The following is a 25,891-nucleotide window of genomic DNA, read 5'->3' on the forward strand; positions in this document are numbered from 1 at the left end:
CGAGCAAATTTCAAGCAGTTTCAAATCGTGATTTAAAAAGCGAAGGACAATGATATAATTTTTTTCAATCACGTTTTACTTAGAAAATTCAGATCTTTCAGATGATAGAAAAAACTGATATAGCTGAACAACCCAATTCATAAAAAAATCGGAACATCCGCAGCACAAACTCGAATAAACAAAAATGGCGAACGCGACACCATGCAGAACAGAATGCAGCACGGCATATGCACGAACATATAATTCAACTTTTGCAATATTTGAGTTAACGAGTACCCCGCTACTCATAGTTGAAAAATAAGCGCATATGCCCTTTCTACCGAAATCAAAAAATTGGTGCTTGATAGTAAACACCCACAACGATAGTAAACAACGTCCCTACGAAAGCCAATTTTCAAAAAGTGCACTTGCAGAGGTAGCAAATATGAAATAATGTAGGCTAATATCCAAAATGGTAAATTCAATATCCAATGCAATGCAAAATTTCAGCTCAATCGGAATTTAGGAGTATTTGGTCTAAATTTCACTTTCTCGACTTCTGAATAAAAGCACAGTTTGTAATAGTTAATTGTTCACACTATAGCAGATATCATGTGATATCGCGTATCTTGAAACAAACATACATCTAGTTTTCACGGAAAATTTGGAGTATGAAATTTAAAATCAAGATGAGCAATATTACATCATGTGAACGGGTTATTAGAAAAACATAAAACGTCGAGGTCGGGTGTTATCCAAAAAATCGAAATTTTGCTAACTGTGAACATTGAACACTACTTCTAAATAAAACTGTCAAAGTCCATTGCCACCCCAATCTACACCAATCAGTTAGTAATGATTGTATACAATATATGTCAAACTTTCGAGGCGGTCTTGTGGTCGGTAATTTATATTCAGTTCAAGGTGCAAACTTATCTCGTCGTTCTTTTCACCCTCGCTAGGGATGGGCGAACGGCTCACGAGCCGTTCATATGAACCGGTTCTTAGAAAAGAGCGAAAGAACGAACAGCTCACGAAAAAGAACCACGGTTCTTTGGGCGCAGCAGAACTGTTTGGTTCGCGTGAACCCGAAGTTTACCGAGACAACACGAACTGTCAACGCTCGTGAATCATTGTGAACCATGAGCAGCGTTGCAAGGTCATTTTTTCAAAAATCTGGATAAGGTAAAAAAAAAATCTGGAAAAAATCTGGAAGTCATTTCTTGGGGTGAAAGGTAAGTTTTTCGGATAAAAGTCTTGGGGTACGTAAAATTTGTGGTGACGAAATTGCAAAATTTCGCGCCAAATTTGAAGTGATGACCTTTTTGCGGGACAGAGAAAATAAAATCTGGATAAAATCTGGATCATTCATGAAAAATCTGGATAATTGGACATCAAATCTGTCTACCTGGATACATGTTCAAAAATCTGGATAATCCAGCTAAATCTGGATACCTGGCAACGCTGACCATGAGTCAGTTCAGAGCCGCTATTGCAAAAGAGCCGTTTCACCCACCCCTAATCCTTGATATTTTTCACAACGCATGCGTATTAGCCAAATTTCATACGGGTTTGTCTATTGATGTCGCGTTTACAAAGGCAAAAAAATGGTTACTGCGTTAAAAATACTGGAGGGATTTAATTTGGCTGCGGATTGTTCTTTTTCAGCTCGACGACAAGGTTATCCAGCTTCCCTGACCTACAGAAAACGTCGAAATGGGCAGCGTGCCCTATCCGCCATTACTGTTCGTGGAAAGCTGGATATTCTGGAACCTTGTGGTGGTGGTGACATACTCATGAAAAAAGTTGTCATGGACGTAGACAATTGTTTGAACCAGCAAAAACATTTAAAATGCGTTTTCCTCGGTTTCATGTCTATTGAACTTTAGCCCATTCTTCAACTATGGTCATCCCGGTAAAAAATTGACTGATTTTTCAGATCAGTGTCCGAGTTCCGAGCACACACTTCTTCGGAGAAGAAAAAAATTTTGTATACTATCAATGAAGAAATTTTCTTCTCTTCAAAAAAAGTGTTCTCGGAATTCGGCCGCAGATTACGTTAGCAACAATAAATGCAATCACTATTGTCTTCAATCCGTTTTGCACACATTTATTTTTCAGGCGAAAAAAAAAAACGATCTTGCCATCCAAAGAATCGATTCAGTAGAAGATCGCGCGCAGAGAAATCGATTCAAAAAATCGATGAATCGGCCCGAAAAGATCGATTTTGCAAAAATCGGATCGATTTTGCCCATTGCTACTCGATTTTCAAACGGACGGGTCCTCTTGTTATCGCTTGAAGGAAGCAGGCCAGTTAACCGATGTGATTGTTCAGATCCCTTATCCTCCAGAGACACATCATCGACTAAATCATCCTTCTTGCGTTCCACGTCCTTTTTCAAGCTCTTAACATTCCGGTCGTATGTTTTATCGGTGGTAGTATCCTTTACTGTCGCCCTTCCTGCTCCCTGCATTTCAACTACTTTGTAGAAAGCATTTTTGTACGGAGTATCAGCCTTGTCACGTTTTTGTTGAGAAACCAAAACAGTATCTCCAATTTCAATATCAGCTGGTCGAGCTCGACGAACGCTGTCCTCTCTTGTGTTAAGTTCAAACTTCGCTACCTGGTCGCGATCCCGGAGTTCTCCATCGAAACATTGTGGTTGATCCGTACGAAGGTTTGGTAGTACACTCCGCACTGCTCTTCCAAACATCAGCTCTGCAGGAGAAATCTTTGTCACATGGTGGGGCCATGAATTGTATGCAGCGACATAGTCCGATAGAGCTTCCCTCCAGTTTAACTTGTTAAGTTTGGCTATGGCTGTAATTTTGTTAATGCCCTGCATGCTCCTTTCTACAAGACCATTTTCTGTCGGGTTCAACGGAGTACAATGAATCAACTTAACTCCCCAAACATCCATTAGCCAAGACTTCAACTCTCCACTGTTGAAAGGTGAGCCATTATCGGCTTTCAGTGTTTTCGGAGGGTAATATGTATTAAAGACCCTTCGCAAAGCTCTCTTCACAGCTTCCGTGTCTGTTTTTTCCAATGGCAAAGCGACCAGGAAACGGGAATAGTTGTCCGTCAGAACTTAGGCTTTCCAACCATGCACATCCGGTGCTGTAGAGAAATCCATCGATACAAAGTCCCAGGGATTTAGGGGGAGTTCAGTCATTACAATAGGGGCTGGACATGAGCTTACAGTAACAAGCTGACATTCAGGACAGCTTCTAACAAATTCTTCCGCTTGTCGATCCATGCCCAGCCACCATAACCCTTGCCTCAAAAAATTTTTCATGGTCGACATTCCCGGGTGACTACGATGGGCTAACGCTATTGCTCGACTACGCAATGCTATAGAAAGAACCATCTTCTCACGTTTAATCAATAGGTCCCCCTGCACGTACAAATCACCCTGGAATGCCTGATATCTAGCGATGTGTTCAGGCCACTTCTCTTTCTTTCCGAGCCATTCAATGACGGTCTGAAGTTCTTTATCCTTAAGTAATGCCGTTTTAACTTCTGTGTTTGTCATAGCAAGCAACTGGCTATTGATGATACTTGGGCTGGCAGAGACGGAAAACAATTCTTGGGGTTCTTTATCGATTCCAAATTGTGGATTCTCTCGTCTAACGCCGATCCTGGATGCGGCGTCCGCGATATTTTCCTTACCAGCAACATGTTCGAAATCAAACACGAAATGATCCATCCTTAACAGCCAGCTTTCAGCTCTCGACAATATCCTTTTCCCGACGTCCTTACGATCAGTTTTCTTTGTCATGAACATAAGTGCTTCACTGTCAGATCGAAGGGTAAAACGACGACCTAGAAGATAATAGGAGAATTTCTCCATCGCCCACACAATTGCGAGTGCCTCTCTATGGAGTTGTGGATACCGGCATTCTGCTTCTGTTAGACTCTTCGACGCACAAGCGATGATTCTGCGTTCTTCAGTTTGGATCCCTTCTTGCACCAAAATTGCCCCCAGGCCCCAAGGAGATGCGTCAGTGTAAAGAATAGTTTGGTCATTCTCATTGAAATAACCTCTTTTAACCAAATCGTATTCGACCACGTCCTTGAGCTCTTCAAATGCTGTCTGGTGTTGCAACGTCCACACAAATTTCACGTCTGCTGCTAACAGATCCCGTAATATTTTAGTTTTATCCGAGAAACTCTTGATGAATGGGCTTAGGTAGGTCAGCATACCCAAGAAACTGCGTAACTCAGAAGTGTCTTTTGGTCTCTGGAATAGCTAAACATCAGAGATTTTCTTTTCCATGGATAAAATTCCAGTGCCATCAATTGTGAATCCAAGAAAATCTATTGTTTTCTGATCATATGTTGACTTTTCCTCATTTATGGTGAGATTGTTGTCTCTGAGCACTTTCTTCACTTCAGTGACATATTGTCTTAACTCCGACAAATTTTCACCATACACCAAAATATCGTCGAGGTAGACTATGATATTTTTGCACTTGATCAGTAGCTTCTCCATCACTTTCTGAAAAAGCTCCGGAGCGCAAGATAATCCAAATGGCAGTCGCATTAGTCCATTGGCCGTCATGAAAGTTGTGTAATGTCGAACATCATCGTGTAACTCGACGTGAAAATATGCATCTTTCAGATCGAGTTTTGAAAAATACATCGTATTGTTTGGAATATCGGTCCAAATTTTATCCAAAGACGGCATCGGGTATGGTTCACGAATGATGGCCTTGTTCACCTCACGGTAATCAACAACAATCCTAAAATCATTGGCACCCTTGGGAACTAAAACCAATGGTGGAACACAAGTAATTACATCATGTTCCTTATCGGCCCTTTCAATAATGCCTCTCTTCTCCATAAGTTTCAGTTTTTCATTGGTTGCACTTTCAAATGCCTTCGGGATGTTGTATCGAATAATTTGTTTGGCCGTAACTGTTTCGTCCACTTTGAACTTAACAGGAGTGATAGACAGTTTTGGAAACTCTTGTGGTTCGTTTTTACCTGGTTCAGTTATATCAATCATTTTAGGATTTAATCTAGTGTCTGAAATTGCGAACACCACATCATCGAGATTGGAATTACTCGTAATGAATTTGTAAACTGCAGTCCTATGCGTATTAAGTTCAAGTGACTTGCTGTTTCATAACTTAGGAGTGACAACTCAGTTCCTTTAACCACAAAAAATTTTGCTAGATACAACGGCTGCCCACTCACTCCAATGTACGCTTTAAAAGAACATTCAATGTCCAGTGGCCTTTGGTTAGCATAGCTTCGCAAAATCTCTTCCGGGAAAGGTACAAAATCCTGAATGATTGAACGACAGTTGCGTTTGATGGTTTGCCACCCTTTTGACGTAATAGTGTTGACCGTAGCACCCGTATCAATATGAAAATTAAATCTCTCTGTACCAACCTCACAACTGACAAGTCTAGGATCTTCATGTTTTAGTGGAAAACTTTTATGTTCAGTTATCAGCTGTAGCGATGATGGATAATTATGAAGAGAGAAATAGAGAAGAAAGAGAAAAAAACTGAACAGTGATACTATTTACAGATTGAGTTAATTTTGCAAGAAAATATGGTCTGTTTTGTTCAATGGATATTTCACACGAATAGTACAACTACTATACCTGATTAATTCTCTCTGCTTCCGACTTCATTTTCTCCTCTCCATCATTACGTTCTCGATAAGGATTGGTATCATTGCGCTTTAAGAAACAAAAGTCAGCAAAATGCCCTTCTTTATTACAGTTGTAACATTTTACTCTGTAAGCCCGGCACCTTTTGGGGCCATGAACGCCTCCGCACCTTAGGCAATTCAGGCGGTTGTTGAAATTTGTTCTCTGGTATCGATTCCAATTATTGGCCTCTGATCGTGGTTTCCCATATGAGCCACGGCGCATTAGACTAACCTTCGAATTCGGCACTGCGTTAACCGGCTTTACAATCATGCCTTCATGTGTGTTATGCTCTTCTTTGAAACTGCCACCCTCCTGCTTGGTAAGTTGCATGGATTCCTCGGTTTCCATCCGAATATAATCAAGGTGTCGTCCATGGGCTGTAATTTTCTCTAGATTGTTGCCAAAGATCTCACTCATCTCGTACAACTTCGAAGCGATTTGTGGTATCGATCTCCGGGTCAATGCTTGAACAAATTCTTCATTTCTCTGCTCTAGCTCAAAATCACAGAATCTAGCCTGGGTTTCAAACCGCAACACCCAATCAACAAATGGTTCCGCAATGCTCATACGCATTTCACGAAACTTCATCCTCTCCTTGGTGCAATCGCTAGTTTCGTCAAAATACTTATTCAGTGCAGCCACTGTCACTCTGTAAATATCGGTTGTGTCGGTACAAAGGTTCTCTTGAGTCTCAATTACGCTTAGCAAATAACTGCCCGCAAAAATCTTCAATCCCGTAAGCTGCATGACCGGTCCCACCGGTTCCTTACACGCAACAATCCGCTCAAACTGGTTCCGGAAACGAATCCATTCGGCTTTACGCTTATTCAGCGGCAGATTTTCATCAAACGGTTTTAGCGGCCATGATCCTGAAAGCCATTTTGTAGGACTTTTTCCTTGCTTGAGCTTTAAATCCGACTGAGATTTCCTCCTGCTAATACGTGACAAAGAGCCTACTTCAGAGACTTGCTCGTCGACTTTTCTAGTCACTTTGCTCTTCTCAAAACTTTCCTCCGATACGTTTTCCGTGTCCGAATCTTCGGAAATTAAAATATCACTTTCATGCCACAATCCACTCATTTTTATGCTACGCTTGTTAACAAAATTCTGGGAATTTTTTTTGCCGAAACCGAAAGGCAAGCTAATATGCGTGAGTGTGATATGTGTTAAACGAAAGCAATTAGCGCACTCATACTAAACGTACTCTTCTCATATTTTCATGCAGTGTCTATGTGAGCGTTAGCAAATTGCAACTAAACAAAACTCGATCCCCGTAAAACAAGGAGTATAAAATATGTGTATAGTTGCTAACACAGTCAAGCTGCATTGGTGTTCGTACTGATTTTTCCGAAACACACAACTTTATCATTTCAGCATTGTAGCCATCACGCTTACCACGACACGTAGTATTTTCAGCAAACAGTGTTGCAATTTCTCTTTTTAATATTATTACCTTTTATTATAATTATTCTTGTTTTTATTCATTTATTTTTTTTCGTTGTGTTTATGTTTTCCAACTGGCCTTGGGCTGAACCCGACTCAATTTTCGGCCTTGAGCTGCACTCGACTCGAAAGAAACAAAAAACAAAAAAAAAAAAACACGCAAGTTGGCCTTGGGATCAACCCGACTCAACTAACTTTTTATGCGCTATGGTTGGTTTTGAGCCAACCCATATTGGTCTTAGGCTAAACCTGACTCAATGTGAATTATGTTCTGGTCTTTAGCTGAAACTCGACTCGGGAAAAAAAAATGGCAGCTGGCCTTGGGTTTAACCCGACTCAACTGCATTAGTTAGATAACCTTACGTTAACTCGTTATAAGAAAAATATACCAAAATTGGCCTGAGGCTGAACCTGACTCAATGGGATTTACAACAAACAAAAGTTGGTCTTCGGCTTGAACCGACTCAGCTTTGAAATTTTTTTTTTTTACAATATCTCCCCATTGCTGGTAACACTTCCGAAATAAAATACCGCTTCCGATCCAAGTATAACAGACAGCTTACAGGAAATTTACTACATTCCCATCTCCACTACTAAAAGGTTACAGAAATTTTAATAATACCAAATATTGAAAATTTATCTTCGATTTAAAAATAATAATTGACGGCATACATAAAAATGATTGTGTGAACCAAAAAAACTATAAAAAAAATTGAACGAACACACATGCAGGAGCGTAGGAAGCCTACCTCCCAAAACATTTACTTGAGGTTGGCTTCAACAGTCACGTCTGATGTCACTACGTAAGTGTGAGTGTGCATACCCGCACACGAGTGAAACAAATATGCAAAAAATAGATGTTCCGTACCATGTACCTGTACAATGTTTTGGTGCTTTTTTGATTCCGCTCTTTCCTGCTTGCCCCTTATGAATGTTTAAAAACTTTTCTCACCTGTACCATCTCTTTCCTTTTACTTATTTTGCCTTGTTTTCATCATGGCAGGATCGCCAATGTGACATTCTGTCGAAAAACGCTCATATTACATTGTTATTTTCAAACTCCCTTCCATCTTTTTTCACATGCCCACCGAGACTGACTGACTCGTCAATCCCGCAAGTCTACACACTAAAACTAGGATACCACAACCTCTAAAAACATTCACATACCAAATTTGGTTATATTTTCTTGATTGGTTCTTGAACTGTGCGAAATTTGTGTTTCATTTGTATGGGACCCCTCCCTTATAGAAGAGGAATTCGGGTGTCAAACCATTATGTACATATTTGTTACCACTAAAAACATTTACCTGCCAAATTTTGTTCCATTTGGTTGATTAGTTCTCGAGATGTGCACAAATTTGTGTTTCATCTAACTATTATGGACATATTAGTTACCCCTTAAAACATCCACATGCCAAATTCGGTTTCATTTGCTTGGTTTGTTCTTGAGTTGTGCAGAAATTTATGTTTCATTTGTATGGGACCCCTCCCTTCCAGAAGAGGGAGTGGTCTCAAACTATCATAGGAACCTTTATCGGCACCAAAAACCCCTACATACAAATTTTCACTCCGATCGGTTCGGCAGTTTACGAGCCTATATGGATCAGACAGACAGACAGACCGGACTGCATTTTTATATGTATAGATTACAACATCGATATTTTAGAACCTAAAGAGTGGCTAACATTTATTGGATTGAAGCGTTCATGTAAATCTTTTTCTACGAATAAAAAATTGAATGAGAAAGGCTCGTTCTGACCGCTAGGTGGATTAATTTAGGTTTTTATTATTCTTTCATTGTCCTCGGTCGATGCGGAATGGGTTGTGTCGGAAGTGCTGTCACGATGGGAAAATTGGAGTGACGTAGAGCAAATCCAGAGTGTTGATGGAAACTTGCGGTGGTTTCGCTGCGAGGTGAAAATTGGAATTGATTTTCGGAGAATACATTTCACTTTCAACGCTCCGCACCAGGAATGAATAATACAGAATGGAATGGCTACGGTTGAGCTGTGCATGTCCGTCGATTGGGTGAACTATCGGTTACTATCATGTTGCGGTAAAATTTCGGGTTGGTGATTTTAACCCAAAAAACCACAGAGTAGGGTGGTATTAGCAGCTAACACTCAGAGGTGGAGGTGGAACGTGGATGTCTGCAAGAATGAGGAATGTTTGATGAACAATAGGGTGCCAATGAAAATCAATCGAGTAAAACCCGTCCCCACACGAAAATCCTGGGCACGGCTATGCCGCGGTGAAAACCTTCTTCGCTCGGTTCCATTTCAATGCATAATTTAGCATGGCGGCGCACTTTTCCAGCGATGAATTGTGAAAGCTGATTGTTCCGCTCATCAACTATTAACGTCTCGGATCGAACTATTTGCATCGAGCACAGAAAAAAACGGCAGGTGAACACGTTTGCGCTTCTCGAGAATATTTTAGCAGTCCAGATAGGTTCAGGTAACAAATCGGTTAATCGTTCTGAAATGTAACTAAATAAACTGTTTTGCTAGACTATGCAATGGCGTGACAAACAGTTGTAAAACAGAGTTATAAATTGCTATTATTTACTTTTGCAACAAAGCAGATCAATGTCGATGCAAGCGAACGACAGAATAACGAAGGCTTTAATTGCATGTACAGTACCAATATAACAAGGCCCCGGAAGCGAACGAATTGAGCCAGGTAATGAAATCTGACACATGTCAGTCCGGTGACCCCGATTTCAAGCTGCTGCCGGCTGCATGCAAAACGGGAATGGGGATGGAGGTAAAGTTGAAAAAGTCAAAAACCACCAAGGAACAGTTAATTCTCTACTTTGTTAGCGACCCCGGGTAGAAGAAGAGGCGGCGCTCGAACAGAAAAAGCACTTTAAATAACTTCCAACCACAAAGAGGGCAAAAAAGTTTTCTGTTCGTTTATGGTTGTTTTTTTTTTCTCTCTCTGGCTAACCAGAAAGCTGCAAAAGCTGTTTGCATGTGGCCAAAGCGGATATTTTGCCTGAAAAGCTTCCACCCTTCTTTCCTAAGTCAGGGGGAATGAGGCGGAATTTTGAAACCACAACCACGGTCGTTTGTACGAGTTGTTCGAGTATCGACTAGAGTGCAGTAATTTTTAATAGGATTCAAACGAAACCGCTCAGAATGCACACTGTTGATGGGGGCAAATCATAAAAACTTCGGTAAGTTGGAGGGAAATTGGTTTTCCGTTGTTTTTCTTTATCACAAAAATAAAAACTGTACTCGCTCGGTTCATTTACGGAGAGTGACTATGAGTACAGTACTAAACTAATGGAACGGACGTGATTGCGTCGTTTCTCGACCCGATCGACCGACAAGGAAGACAAATTGCGTGAGTCATTCGGTGTGCTAGTGTCTGCAATGGGTTGTGTAAAATGTTGAGTAACGTAATATTCCGAGCACGCAAAACTGTGATGAGTAGCGGTTTTGATTGTATTTTTTTTTTGGAATTGGACACTTTTGTTCTGTGGAAAATCCAACCCTCTCTAGCATATTGACGCCACAAACAAAATTGATAGTGTTAATCAGCATCCCGTGGTAATAATGTAGAACATTCAGAGTGAAATATCAATAAATTATTAGTCAATTCAGAGCTCCATTTAATTTTTATTATCCGTGACCATGACCGTCTCGACGCTCGCTCAACAGAGACCGGTGACGAAAGTCTACTCGGGTGACCCCAGAATTGTCAATAGCCCTACTAATGATAGCGAAGCGACACGGTCATCGCGATAATCAGGAGAGTGAATAAATATTAACAGTGCCTGGCCACAGTGTTAATAAAGTAAAACCTTTTGAATGGCTCCGTGACTGGGTGAGAGCACGATAGTGGTTTAAATGAGACTGATATGTTGCTAATATATCACTTTTCGTAGGTTTTGAAAGATTTCACGTCTAAATATCAGCATGATATTCATTTGCTTTCTGATCAGAAGCAATCTAATCTTAAATTTCGACCGAATTCTTGTTTTATGTTACAAATATAAATGTAAAATTATTCGATCTTGATAGAAGCATGTCTTTCAAAATAACGTTGATTGCATTTTTTTTATGAAGGCTAATAAAAAAATTTACTCAATTGTCGTTGACAAATTATAATTTTAATCTAGGGCAAAAGACGAAATTTCCCACGTAAAATTGCAGTCCAACTTTTAACATTGCAGAAACTCAATAAATTACCATTCGTTCGCATCCACCAGTGTAACAAGGCCAACAGGGGCTCAGTCCACTTTCCAGTCTATTCCTTCTTGCAACGCACACTCGCACACCACGAACGTGAGTGCCACCACCCAGCTCTGCCACTAGTATTAGTATCGGATGCACTCCCTAGTTACCGTATCGTTTACGATTTGTTGACTTTTCCTGCATAAGCGGAACGACTTTTCCTGTCTGTTGTTGGTGGGATAAGAAAAGGAAAAGCGGAGAATGAGAGCTCAGCTTTTCGAAGCGTGTTTTATTTTTTCTCGTTCGTCGAAACATCGGCGGCGCGTCAAGGGCATCCGCCGCAGCTAGCTATGCCAGTAGTGAAAGGAAGGTCGCCTGACGCTTGAAAAATGAACCTTTGCCAGGCGCGCGGCTAGATGATAAGGGGGGATAATTTTCGCTTTTTATTTGAAGGATTCTTGCCAAGACAGAAGTGGCAAGATTACCGAAAGAGCCGCAGGAAGAGACGATAGACGATACTGCTGTCGACATGTTCCGCATTGATGGATGGTTGGACTTTGTAGTGGGTCGGATCTTCTGTGGCTGACGTTTCGTGAATAATGCCGCCCTATCAAAAAGCTAAAATAAACACGATTTCAAGATCAAATTAATGTACACGAGCCACTAGAATGAATTTGATTATAACCAGATTGACTTGAAATGTTTCGGCTATAAACATTAAATTTATGAGTGTTTGTGTGTGTGAAAATCTGCTCCAGCTTTATAAGAGGCCGGCTGTCCGGTCGCTCCTGCATTCCATTCTGTACGTGACTAGAAAACTTTTTTTTTTTTTAATCTGAAAATAGCTTGCGCGAAGATCATTTCGCTACACAACGAAACGAAATTCTCTACCAGACATGCTTCTGCCCTCTGATTATCCGAAAGTTTATGACATAATGTGAATCACCTGGTTTATTGTGTTCACCACACTTTCCACTCGCTCTAGCTTGAGATTCTCAGAAATTTCAAAAGTAAAAAATGAGTCTATTCTAGTGCGTTGTTTATTGAAACAGGGAAAATTGTTGATAGTCGTGTCGCATTTGCAGTATGTTTCTTATCTGATTGTCATGTGTTGACACGGCGGTGTGCAGGATTTCTGCTTTGGAGGAGTTTTGCTAGGATTAAGTTGTTGAATACAGAAATGCTCGTGCCTGCTACTTACCACGAGAACAATAGACATTCGATTTCCCTTGTTTGATCGCGACTGTCGAACGAAACTAGCGAACAAATGCACCACGTACGATATTGCATGTTAATAACATTTCACGGCGGCCTTGGAATTACTGAACAATTTGGTAAGTAAAACAGTTTTAAACACGCAATTTGTTACGAACAAAAACGATACACCGTTTCAGTGTATATTGAGGATGATGTCTTTGAAGTTGGGGTGCCCGATCTGCCTATCCAGGTTGAGAGTAATGCGATCCGCATGAAAATTTCGCATTTTGCGCCTGCTCTTGCATCAACTAAAACCTAGCTACATTCAATTCGGGCTCGATGATTTTACGGCGTCCTTTCCAAGTTGTGTTTCTTATAACGGCCAGATAGCAACTTGCCAATTTCGTTACAAAGATGTACAAAAAACTAGTGAAACAATATCATTGGAAGTAGCAAAACCAAATTCATCATTGCCAGACACTATCTTTGACAGAGTTTTTATAATGCTTCCCTAACAAAAGCGGCGTAAGCAATCCTTGGGCTAGTAATGATTATGTAGGACCAAAGAGTCAATTGTGGTTCCAAACTCCAGGCGTTATCGAACAGTGTGCTACTTTTGTAGCTTTTTTGAATGCGTAGTCAATTTGAGACATCAGCCTACTATCCGGTGTGTTTGCTTCGTGTGCAACAGCTATTTAAGCAGGATTTACGTTCAGCCCTTCGTGAGTGCACCAGTGCAAGATGGTGTATAGTACCGTGTAATGGGGTGAAATTGATCACCTGAAAATTCGTGATAACAAATACGAATCAAAAGATATTGCTCTTACAACATTAGGCAATGTTAACGTGTCCTTAAACGCAACTTTTGCATGATTCACATACCTTTCAAAGTTAACCCTTGCATGCCCGGTACAGTTTTTCATATTTTCGAGAAATTCTTCTAACTCAGTCAAAACTCAATCAAATTTGATCAAACAAGTTTTTAAATAAAAAAAAAGTATTAAATTTACTTGAAGTAATTTAGGTTGAGGGTTATTTTCGTTAAATTTGGAGAAGTGAGTAAAGTTTGATAAAAGCTCAAAAAATGTAATTTTCAACAATGATCATTCCATACCATTAAAGAAATACTGATAAATTCGCAGGAAACCACAAACATTATAATTTCAGAGCTAGTTTTTGAGCTTTTGCAACAAACTGAATTGAAATCGGTCTAACGACGATCAAATAAGAGCAAATTTAGCAACTAGCAGCTCGTGAACCGAAATAAACAAATTTTAACCTGCTTACCTTACCAGTCAGCTCCAGGCCGAAGTGTCCCTTGCTGTTCGAAGAAGTCGTCTCCATTCAACTCGGTCCGTGGCTGCAGCTCGCCAGCCATGTCGTCTGCGGAGGCCCCGCAGGTCGTCTTCCACTTGATCGAGCCACCTTGCTCGCTGCGCGCCCCGTCGCCTTGTTCCAGTCGGGTTGTTATCAAGAACCATTTTCACCGGGTTGTCGTCCGACATCCTAACGACATGCCCAGCCCACCGTAATCTCCCGATTTTCGCCGTTTGAACGATGAGTGGTTCTCCCAGCAGCTGATGCAACTCGTGGTTCATCCGCCTCCGCCATGATCCATCTTCCATCTGCACTCCACCACAGATGGTACGCAACACCTTTCGTTCGAAAACCCCAAGGGCGCGTTGGTCCTCCACAAGCATAGTCCAGGTTTCGTGGCCGTAGAGGACTACCGGTCTGATCAGTGTTTTGTAGATGGTTAACTTCGTGCGGCGGCGGATTTTATTCGAGCGGAGTGTCCTCCGGAGTCCAAAGTAGGCACGATTTCCTGCCATAAGGCGTCGACGAATTTCTCTGCTGGTGTCGTTGTCAGCAGTCACCAGTGAACCCAGGTACACGAACTCGTCTACCACCTCGATTTCATCACCGCTAATATGAATTCGTGGCGGGAGGTTGACACTGTCTTCTCTGGAACCTCTTCCTCTCATGTACTTGGTCTTCGATGCGTTTATGGCCAGCCCAATTCGTCCGGCTTCAGCCTTCAGTCTGATGTACGTCTCCGTCATCTTTTCAAGGGTTCGTGCTACAATATCAATGTCATCGGCGAAGCCAAAGAGCTGAACAGACCTTCTAAAAATCGTGCCACTCGTGTCGATACCAGCCCTACGTATCATGCCTTCCAAAGCGATGTTGAATAGCAAGCACGATAATCCATCACCTTGCCGTAACCCTCTTCGAGATTCGAAGGGACTCGAGAGTGTCCCCGAAACTCGAACTACGCACATCACCCGATCCATCGTCGACTTGACCAGCCGTGTCAGTTTATCCGGAAAGCCGCAATCGTGCATAATCTGCCATAGCTGGTCTCGAACGATTGTGTCGTATGCCGATTTAAAATCGATGAACAAGTGATGTGTGGGCACGTTATACTCACGGCACTTCTGTACTGTTCTGTCTACTCATGAAGTCTCTGTTAGGCGTGCTTGTACGTGATTGGTTCATTGTTCTACCTTGAAACTTTTCATCAAATGATGAAATAATGATAACTGAAGCATAACAGCTGCTCGGACGGTTCCGCCGAAGACTCGCAAGAGTGTGAAGCATCAACCACCGAACAGTCGCACCCCCCGGAGTCAAAAACCGCCACAGTGTGTGCGACGACCTTCTGTTGCCAATCGACTGCTGCAACCGAAGCCGAAGAGTGAGGAAGAGCAACTTTCATCAACCAGCCAAACCGCTGTTGGCAGCGTCAGCCAATACCCGGATCATCTTCTGATCCGGACAAAGACGGCAACTTCACTGCAAAGTGAGCAGCCTCCGCTGCGTGCAAGCGAATCTCCATCACGCAAAAGGCGCCTCGGGTGTTCTTTGCAGGAGATTCGCCAAAGAGCAGCTAGCGACTGCATTCATCCAGGAGCCGTGGATCAACGAATCCAAAGTTCTCGGACTTAACGCTCCTAACGGTAGGTTAATCTACTGTGATACGCAGTCCAAACCAAGGACTGCAATTCTACTAAATAGAGAACTAAAATTTTTACCTATTACAGAATTTATCCAACGCGACGTCGTTGCCGTCACGATTGAAGAACCGACAACCAGAGGAAAGCAGGAAATGGTTGCCGCGTCGGCTTACTTCCCGGGCGACCAAGGTGATATACCGCCACCCGAAGTTGCTGCGCTCGTGTGGTACTGCAAGGCCATCAACAAGCCGTTTCTGATCGGCTGCGATGCCAACGCCCACCACACGATCTGGGCCAGCTTGGACACCAACACTAGGGGTGAGTACCTACTTGAATACCTTACTTCTAACGATGTCAATGTATGTAATGTAGGGAATAACCCCACGTTTACCAACGCTATCAGACAGGAGGTCCTTGATCTCACTCTGTGTAGCGCCTCTATTTCTGGAAAGATTAAAAATTGGCATGTCTCCGATGAACCTAGTTTTTCGGACCACAGACACATCGTTTTTAATATAGAGGCTAACCCTCTGAAAAGAGAGCTGTTCAGAAATCCTAGGAATACAGATTGGGAATCCTTTAAGGAACACCTGATCGATTCACGAACTTTCAGTTACAGCAACATTCGAAATTCAGTTGACCTGAATTCGGCAGTAAATGATCTACAAAACAGAATCATGGATGCTTTCGACGCTAACTGTCCCCTAACACAGCGGTCAGTATGCCGTGACGTACCCTGGTGGAATGATCAACTTAGTGACCTTCGTCGGGAAACTAGGCGGTTGTTCAACAGGGCAAAAGTCACGTCTAACTGGGACGACTACAGGGCGTCCCTCACTAAGTACAACGCCGAGCTACGCAAGGCTAAACGGAAATCCAGAGTTAGTTTCTGTGAAAGAATCCAAACTCTGCCGGAAGCTACGCGGCTCCAAAAGGCGATGTCCAAAGACCATACTAACGGTTTAGGACAGGTGAGGAAAGAGGATGGATGCCTCACTGTCACTACCAAGGAAACGCTGGAGGTTCTTATAAACACCCACTTTCCTGGATCGACAGAGACCGAAGAACTGTATAGTGATGGGTCGCGGCAGGACAATTCGAGACATATGGCGTCTCGGGAGTCCATCCTGCTGGCCTGTCGACTGTTCATGGAAGCTTCAATAGGTTGGGCTCTAAGCTCAATCGACCCTATGAAGTCTCCAGGTCCAGACGGCATACTACCCATCTTTCTACAAAAATCCCAACCTCTGACCTCTTCAGAGCCAGCTTTATCCTGGGCCATATTCCGGATAACTGGCTGAAGGTGAAGGTAGTGTTTATCCCCAAAGTTGGAAGAAAGGACAAAACCCTACCTAAAACTTTCAGACCCGTAAGTCTGACTTCATCACTTCTCAAGTTGATGGAGAAAATAATGGATAAATATATCCGTGATGAGTTTCTTAAAGACTCCCCGCTGAATAGGAACCAACAAGCCTATCAAAGCGGCAAGTCAACAGAAACTGCTCTTCACAGCTTAGTGACGTTGATTGAAAAGTCCCTGAGTTATCAGGAGACGGCGCTATGTGCCTTTCTTAACATTGAAGGGGCCTTCGATAACACGTCCTATGCATCAATTAATACTCTCTCCAATAAGGGAATCGACCACACTTCAAGGAGCTGGATACACGCAATGCTCTCTAGCAGAGTGATCACAGCAACCTTGGGGGGTTCGTCTGTAACAATGTCAGTCATCAAGGGATGCCCGCAAGGAGGAGTTCTCTCCCCCTTGTTATAGTCACTAGTTGTCGACGCACTTCTCAACAAGCTTTCACAGCTTGGTTACGAGGTCATTGGATACGCCGATGACATCGTCCTCATCGTCAGAGGTAAAGATGACGCAACTCTGTCGAGCCGAATGCAAACGGCTCTGAATACCACCATGTCATGGTGTTTACAGGAGGGTCTAAACATAAACCCCTTAAAAACAGTCCTTATTCCATTCGGCAGACGAAGGAAGATCTCCATCACTCCTCCAATACTGAATGGAGTTAGACTGGGCTTCAGCAATGAAGTCAAATCCCTCGGAATTATTCTGGACAAGAAACTGAACTGGTCTGCACAACTGAATCATGCCGCTAAGAAAGCGATCTCAGCGATCTGGGCCTGCAGAACTCTGTTCGGTAAAACCTGGGGACTGAAACCAGACTTGGCACTCTGGTCTTACAAGACCATTGCCCGACCAAGAATCACCTATGCTGCCCTAGTGTGGTGGCCTAAGGTGAACGAAGTGACTGTGCAAGCCAAACTCAAAAAAGTTCAAAGACTTGCATGTCTTTCGGTTACCAGCGCTATGCGAACAACTCCAACTGCAGCCATGGAAGCTATGCTTTGCCTACTACCTCTACATCTTCATGTGAAAAAGGAAGCAGAGCTTGGTGCTCTAAAGCTGCAAAGGTGGAAAACTATACTTGAAGGGGACCAAATCGGCCACCTTCGCATACTTAGGGAGTTCAAACTAACTCCGCTATTAACCACAGTCTCACGATGGAGAAACATTTCCCAGGATCACGATCCATTCTAGAAGAAGAAACGCAGGACTCGAATGCGCCATGTGCTGGTTCGACTATCGCTAGGACAAATTCGCATTACATAGCCTGCGATATCTTCACAGAATCGAAAGTGGAATGGGCAATCAACTCATTCGAGCCCTATAAGTCCCCGGGATTGGATGGATTATTACCAATAATGCTTCAACGGTGTGGAAGGGTAATAATTCCATTCATAGCCGAGATATTTAGGGCAAGCCTGACACTTAATTACATACCCACCAACTGGAGAAAAACGAGAGTGATCTTCATACCAAGGGCTGGGAAGCGCGACAAAACACTTCCAAAAGCCTTCAGACCAATAAGTCTAACCTCCATTATGTTAAAAATTATGGAAAACTAATTGACTATCACATTAAATCAACGTACCTAAAAACCTCTCCGCTGAGTAGGTATCAGTTTGCATATCGAAGCAACATGTCAACAGTGGATGCAATACATATGCTAACGACAAAAATAGCGAAATCTATAGATACAAAAGAAATCGCACTCGCTGCGTTCTTAGACATAGAGGGAGCTTTTGATAATGTATCCCATCACTCAATGTTGAACGCAATGGGACACCATGGGTTTGATACATATACCTCAAAATGGATTGAAACCATGCTGAATAGTCGTGAGATAACTGCAGTATTGGGTAATACTACCCTTACAAGGAACACAACAAAGGGATGCCCGCAAGGTGTAGTTCTATCGCCTTTGCTGTGGTCATTGGTTGTAGACCAGCTACTTAGAAACCTAACTGAGCTAGGTTTCAAAGTTGTCGGATTCGCCGATGATGTTGTGATTCTTGTGAGGTGAAAATTCGACAGTACAGTATCGGAGAGAATGCAGTTAGCTCTAAACTATACTTTAGAATGGTGCAGACAAGAGGGGCTGACCATAAACCCCTCTAAAACAACCATTATTCCCTTCACCCGGAAAAGAAGGTACAACTTGGAGAGCCTGAAGCTGGGCGAGACTACACTGCAGCTTTCCACTGAGACTAAACATCTTGGAGTAGTTTTAGATCAGAAACTCAGCTGGAATGCACATATTGAATATGTCATCGGTAAAGCTACGAGTGCCCTCTTGGCATGTAGCAAAGCTATTGGCAGAACATGGGGTCTAGGGCCAAGTATGATCTATTGGTTGTACCAGGCAATAATAAGACCAAGAATAACGTATGCCTCGCTAGTGTGGTGGCCTAAAACAAAAGAGAGGTCAACGCAGAACAAGCTTGGCAAGTTGCAAAGGCTAATTTGTAATGCAATTACAGGAGTAATGAAAAGTGCTCCGTCGAAAGCCTTAGATGCAATTCTGCATCTATTACCACTCCACCAGGTAGTACAACTAGAGGCGGAAAAAAGTGCATTGAGACTAACACGCCTTAAAAAAGTATCTGATGGAGATCAGACAGGCCAGCTGGCAATCCTCAAACATTTTCAGCTGAGCAAACATATACCAGGTATCGAAGATTGGATGAATACAGAAGCAAACTTCGAAATACCTTTCAAAATCATAGAGACCGAACGGGAAGTTTGGGAACAAGGTGGCCCGAATATCCGACAAGGCTCTGTCGTCTTTTACACAAATGGCTCAAAAATGAATGATTCAACCGGAGCAGGTATAAATGGTCCTGGGATAAGTATCTCGATACCAATGGGCCGTTGGCCTACAGTGTTCCAGGCCGAAATATTTGCAATTTATGAATGTGCACAAGTCTGTTTGGCTAGGAAATACAGGCATGCTAACATATGCATTTTTTCTGATAGCCAAGCAGCACTTAAAGCACTAAAAGCCTTCATATGTACCTCTAAGCTAGTATGAGAGTGCATCCTTTCACTGAAACAACTGGCAGAAAGAAACCAAGTATGGTTATACTGGGTTCCTGGTCACTGCGGAGTGGAAGGCAATGAAAAAGCCGATACGTTAGCTAGACAGGGGTCATGTACCGATTTCATTGGCCCAGAACCGTTCTGTGGGGTGTCATCAAACGCCTTGAAAGCAGAATTGAAAACCTGGGAACAAAGGACAATACAAGAGAACTGGAGATGCTCAGTAGGGCTACGCCAGTCTAAACGCTTTATAAAATCAAGCGTAAAGAAAAGCCAGCAGTTGCTTAGTTTAAATAAAAAGGGACTAAGGACAATTACCGGACTGTTTACAGGACACTGTCCAAGTAAGCATCAACTGAAACAAATTGGTCAGTCAGATGACGAATTTTGTCGTCTCTGCGGGTTCGAATGTGAAACCGCAGAACATTTGCTCTGCCACTGTAGTGCACTAATACAGCGCGGAATAAGAGCCTTTGGAAAAGGAACTTTGGAGCCTATTGAGGTCTGGTCTGCGAATCCTAATGAGGTAATACATTTCATACGAAATACAGTGCCTAATTGGGAGAAAGGGTGCGATAGGACAACGACGATCACTTCCATCAATAAGATCAAAATAATGGTCGCAGTGGTCCAAATCTTTCAAAAAAAAACCACAGTCTCCGACTGGATGGACGTTAGGACCAACATGGATATTCCATATATAGTGATTGAAACAAACCGCTCTATGTGGAACAATGGAGGGCCTAATCTTCCACCTGGCATCGTCAGTTTTTATACGGATGGCTCGAAAATGGGATTCCTAACGAGATCTGGTATATAAGGACCTGGTATCAGGGAACGTTTTCCCTAGGAAAATGGCCCACCGTTTTTCAAGCAGAGGTATATGCCATATATATCCGCGCAAAAATATATCTGCAACGCAACTACAGACATGCGAAAATCGGTATATTCTCGGACAGTCAAGCAGCACTACTAGCACTTAAGTCCGTCAAATGCGCTTCCAAACTTGTTTGGGAATGCATTGAAACTCTACGGGATCTTTCCCGACAGAATTCAGTTTTTCTGTTTTGGGTGCCCGGACACTGCGGAGTCGAGGGTAATGAACACGCTGACTACCTAGCAAGACAGGGATCAGATCAGCGGTTTATTGGCCCCGAGCCGTTTCTGGGTACGTCCATTTCCGCTATCGAAAGCGAACTACTAACTTGGGAAAGACTAGAAATAGTATCCCAATGGCAACAGGCACAGGGTTGTAGACAAGCTAAACAGTTTATCTATCCGAACCCTGGAACCGCCAGAAAGCTACTTAGTCTAAATCGTAGTGACCTACGGATAATTACGGGACTCCTTACCGGACACTGTCCCGCTTTTTATCATTTAAAGAAAATCGGTGTAGTGTTGAACGACACCTGCCGATTCTGCAAATCTGAACCAGAGAGTTCAGAGCATTTGCTTTGCTCTTGCGAAGCTCTTGCTTCCTCTAGGTACAACTTCTTAGGGAGTTACCTTTTAACTCCATACCAAGTGTGGAGTTCTAATCCCAAGCAGGTAATTAGTTTCATCAACTATGATGTACCTAATTGGGGTACAGGTTTACAACAAAACAGCTCTACTCCATCAATGAGTACGAGCAATCCGTTACCTGTGCACAGCAACCGGGGCCTGCCACAAAAGACAATCAGCAAGAATGTCGCAGTGGCATCTCAGTACCCCTTCAGGCATATATTAGAACAAAAAAAAAAAAATAACAAAATTGTCATCATTTTATCAATTCAACGACATATTGACTGTTGTAATCTATCATGGGCTTACATATAAATAATTCATTCCGACGTCACACCTTAGTTTTAGTTTTCTCAGAAAGTACCGCGATATAGTGCGGGAAGACGTAGTCATACGCCAAAAGCTGATTTTTATCATTTCATCAAATTTAAGGTTTCGTCAATTCACGGTACTTTTTTTTTTGACTGTGATAAAATCGAAACAACACTGCAGTAATCCCTTCTATTTCAGCTAACTAAAAAGGTATGCGTTAGCCTGTAGCCATAGAGTTCGTTATCGAGATATTTTTTCGCTGAAAATTGCTGAGCAAAATTATGTTGTACAAAAATACTGTGGTATTCATATTAGATGAAATGGCCCAAAGTTGATAAGAATCCCGAGCAAGATCTGGTACACCACAAGTTTTATTAAATTTCAATTATAGATTACAATTATTCTCTATTACCCCCTTGCCTGCGCACCAGTATTACGGCTATCGGTGATAACCTGTCGATGGCTGACCGCGCGCCAATATGGCAATTTTTCGGTCAGTGGCATCGTGTTACAAGATATTTCGAAAAGAATAGTGTGACGGGCGCACGCAAGAAACGACCTATTTTTATCCTCTCGCTCAGGTGGAGGCGGTTATATTTTACACATTCCTTCGAGTCTACTAGAAACAAGTTGCAGCGCTTCTCGCCAGAAAAAAAAACAAAAATACAATCGAGAAATGTTTATATTGAAATGACTTTTATCGCGAAGGGTCGTTTAAAATTACATTTCTACAGACTTACAGAGCAACTCTGATTAATCAATCAGTCAAATTTTGAGCATTACTCAACATTGTTGCTAAAACGCGTGCAAAATCATTTGATAGTCCCACGGAAAAGTGAATAATCAATTGCAATGCAACCGTACATACCATTCCCGCCATTTATTTTTAGCTAGAGCCCACAGAAAGGGTGACGTTGGTCGCAATTAGTCAACAAAGACCGACAGAATACTTACAAATGCAATTACAATTTACAATTAGCTCTCTCAACCGTAGGAATGGAAATGATAGCTGCCAAAATTCCTCCGGTAGTGCAATCGTCAACAGAAGGCACCAGTTGTGACGAACGGAAATTGTTTCACAAATCGTTTCACCTTAAATTCATTTGATCTAGTGAACCAACACCGTTTTCATGTCATCAAAAAAAAAAAAAAACAAAAAATCAGGAAATTAGAATTCCTTTCAACTGCGTTGAACGGTCAGGTGCCACAGATCAAAGCGCTATCGCCTTTGTTGGTTGGTTTATTTTTGCATCCCGCCAAGCGCGTGTTCGTAAACAGTATCTAATTTCAATTCGAATTAACATAACAACAAATCTGTTTACCCCTTCGTTGGTGGAACAGCCCCTGTTTGTCCCGTTTTGATGCGTTTTCATGGTCACTTTGCATTGAAGAAACACGCAGAAAATGCATCTCGTCAAGTTATATTTTTATCTCCCCCCAGGAAGCAGAACAGAATTGTTTGGAATGTTTTTTTTTCGATGGTAGAAATCCAATTTTATCAACCAGCAAACATCAACTATTTGAAACGTTTGCAAACAGAGGCTATATGTATCGAATCGCTAGCATGTCGCATGTCGCTAGCCAAATATAAACAAATGTAGCGCCCCCGAAGGCAGGTTTTATATTTAGCCTGATGCAGCCAGCCGTCGCGTTCTAGTTTCGATTCCTATTTCCCAACTCTAACACTTTATAGCTTGACATCATCTGGTTGCCTGGTTAGTGCGCTTAACCGACCGTTTGATTTATGCACAAACCACACGCACGTGCCATTCGGCAGCGGTATAAATTGGGCCCTACGAGGGAACACACTGACAGACACGTGATGCGGGGTAGTCCCGAATCAATTCAGTTGCACACTAAGACAATCACCGGAAGATTTGGTTTGTTGCAATATGGCATTGAAAAAGAATAATCGATTTAAAGTGGAGCTTCGATGATTTGTCGTCGTTCAGATTAAAAATTTTACATTTAATCTGGAAATTTATGGGCTATTGTTATTCGGGGTGATTTTTCCCTAACTGGCTTTCTTGAGCACGTTCTTAATATAAATCGTTTTGTCAAGGTAGAAATGGTTTCGCTGTCCCATTTGTTTTATCGACTCCGTAGTTTTCTTCTCCTCCTCGACTAAAATAAGGTTGCGTAGGTCTATTTTTTATAATAAAACCAATAAAAAATTGTAAAATAATCCAAGCAGACTAAATTGGTTTATTTGGAAGACAAAATATTTCGTAAGCTAAAGAGTCACGTACTTCAACAACGAAATTATTTTCTTAAGTTATTATCCTTATTCCACACAAAAAAAAACGCAACCTTGCGTGTCAGACCGAAAGCTTCGAAGCAGTGCATTCGTTGAGGTTACATTCCGGTGCAGAAAATGCTCTTTTAAGTGCAGAAATAAGGGCGACTGTAAAAACCAATTATTCACCCTCGGAAGTTGCAACGGAATTAATCGCGTTGACCTTTTGCCAAAAGAGGCTGCACGCGCACCGGCATTCCGCAATTGATTACACCCACTGCCGTCGAGCGATGCCATATCAACAACGACGCCACCGTCGCCACCGGGGCCGGAATGCCCAAACAAGCGCTTGTCAGTGACGTTTATTAGAGCCAACCCGCACCAAATCAAGCGTGAATAATAGTCAAAACGGGTGAGCAGAGCATCATACTGCAACAGCAGACCCGCCCACATTGGGCCTATGATCGTACCTACGCTAGCCGATGCGAGCCGTGATAAGCGAATGCAGATTGAATGATTGAGCATTTGATCGAAAACGTGACTCAAGTGATGGCGCTGTATTTGCCACTAGATTGGCCACCCATGGAGGTAAGTGATGCTGCGTCTCCATTTCTGCCCTTGCCTATAGAGTCTAGCATTGAATTCGTAAATAATAATATAAAACATCTTGTATCCAAGTCAAACTAATAAACTGAATTACAGTGATTCGCGAACGAGTTCAATAAAAAGAAAAGCTGTATAAATGCCATTTTAACCTTGAAACGAAAAAAAAAAAATTAAATTGCAATGGAACCTACCGCGTATCTCCAAGACATGTTGCCAAGCTAGGGTTATGCTAACGCGAACACCCGTGTATTTCTGGAGCTGGAGCACCAACACACAACAGTAATAGTCACCCAAAAACCTTCACCGTCGCTGGTAGGGTGACACTTTTGCCACTCGTCGTGGCCCACATAAACACAAGCTGTACACACACAATTTTTCCACCTGTTTGACCGACTCGAGACTAAAATCACCAGATCGCAATTTGCACACGCTTAAAACCTCGCACGAGCGTCGTTGTTCGACTTTAAAATACTGCTCCGATGGGAAGCACTTCTGGCAATCGACTGAACGCGCGCTCACGCTCTTCCCATCCACCGCTGCTGAGACACTGAAATTGCCACGGGAAAATAACACACGAAAACTTTGCAATCCCACATACTGGAACCTCCGCCCCCACGGCGTTGGTTCGATTCTTGAGAGGGAAGGGTCGGAAATGATGGATCAACAGCATGCATCGTAGGGCGGTTGTAAAGAGGAAGAGGGCCTGGTGCTTAACAAACGCAGTGAATTTTCCACAAGCTGACCTTTATTTACTATAAAGCTGAACGGATAGAATGGATGGACGAGCAAATGACAGACGGCAGTGAGTGGTTTGAGTGATTGGGAAAATGGTGAGTAGTTTTTCATTTTCCACTTAGCTGGGAACGTTTTATGAGTTTTGGTGATTCTCGCACTGTGGGACGATGCTGGGCGGTCAGAATGGACTATCAATTTCGCCAATTATGGATCTTCTAGAAATTTGTTCTAAATTTTCATAGTATATTTTCATAATATTCCCTTGCTTTATGAACAAAAATAATTAGTTTTAAATTAAAAACTTTATGCTATGGTTTTGCTTCAGCTCGACTCTTGAAGCAAGTATTTTAACAGCATTTTTAAAATTTGAAAATATTCTGTTGAGCGTCTTAGTAGAATGATATAAGAATTCAGAAAAAAGAATTATGAGTTTCCATTAAACTCTACTAAAAATTCCTCAATTTCTAGTAGAGTTTAATGGAAACTTATAATTCTTTTTTTTTTAGCATTTTAAAATATAAATTCTGACTGCTTTTCATCATACCTGTCATAAATAAAAAAAAATCTAAATTTTGGTCTCTAATCACCAGGAAAAACCTGAACAAATTTTCCTAAACATCGCTTGCTCCAAGCATCATTTGTGTGCCGTACTACCATAGAATCAAAATCGG

General features: G+C 42.1%; 1 protein-coding gene across 4 annotated transcripts in view; it reads right to left on the reverse strand.

Moving 5' to 3' along the window:
- The window catches only part of LOC129727275 (dual specificity protein phosphatase 3), a 150,013-nt gene that overhangs the window by 34,687 nt on the left and 89,435 nt on the right, over positions 1-25,891 (reverse strand). Inside the window, exon 1 of one of the 4 annotated variants that reach the window (XM_055684945.1) lies at positions 24,677-25,154. The exons of 2 other annotated variants lie outside the window; for them this stretch is intronic. In XM_055684945.1, the coding sequence (XP_055540920.1) occupies positions 24,677-24,694 (18 nt within the window). In that variant the 5' untranslated portion in view covers positions 24,695-25,154. Of the gene's footprint in view, positions 1-24,676; positions 25,155-25,891 lie in introns of those variants that run through there. One more of the 4 variants, XM_055684947.1, reaches the window with a different exon arrangement.

This window comes from Wyeomyia smithii, chromosome 3 (genome assembly GCF_029784165.1).
Source record: "Wyeomyia smithii strain HCP4-BCI-WySm-NY-G18 chromosome 3, ASM2978416v1, whole genome shotgun sequence".
Taxonomy (NCBI): domain Eukaryota; kingdom Metazoa; phylum Arthropoda; class Insecta; order Diptera; family Culicidae; genus Wyeomyia; species Wyeomyia smithii.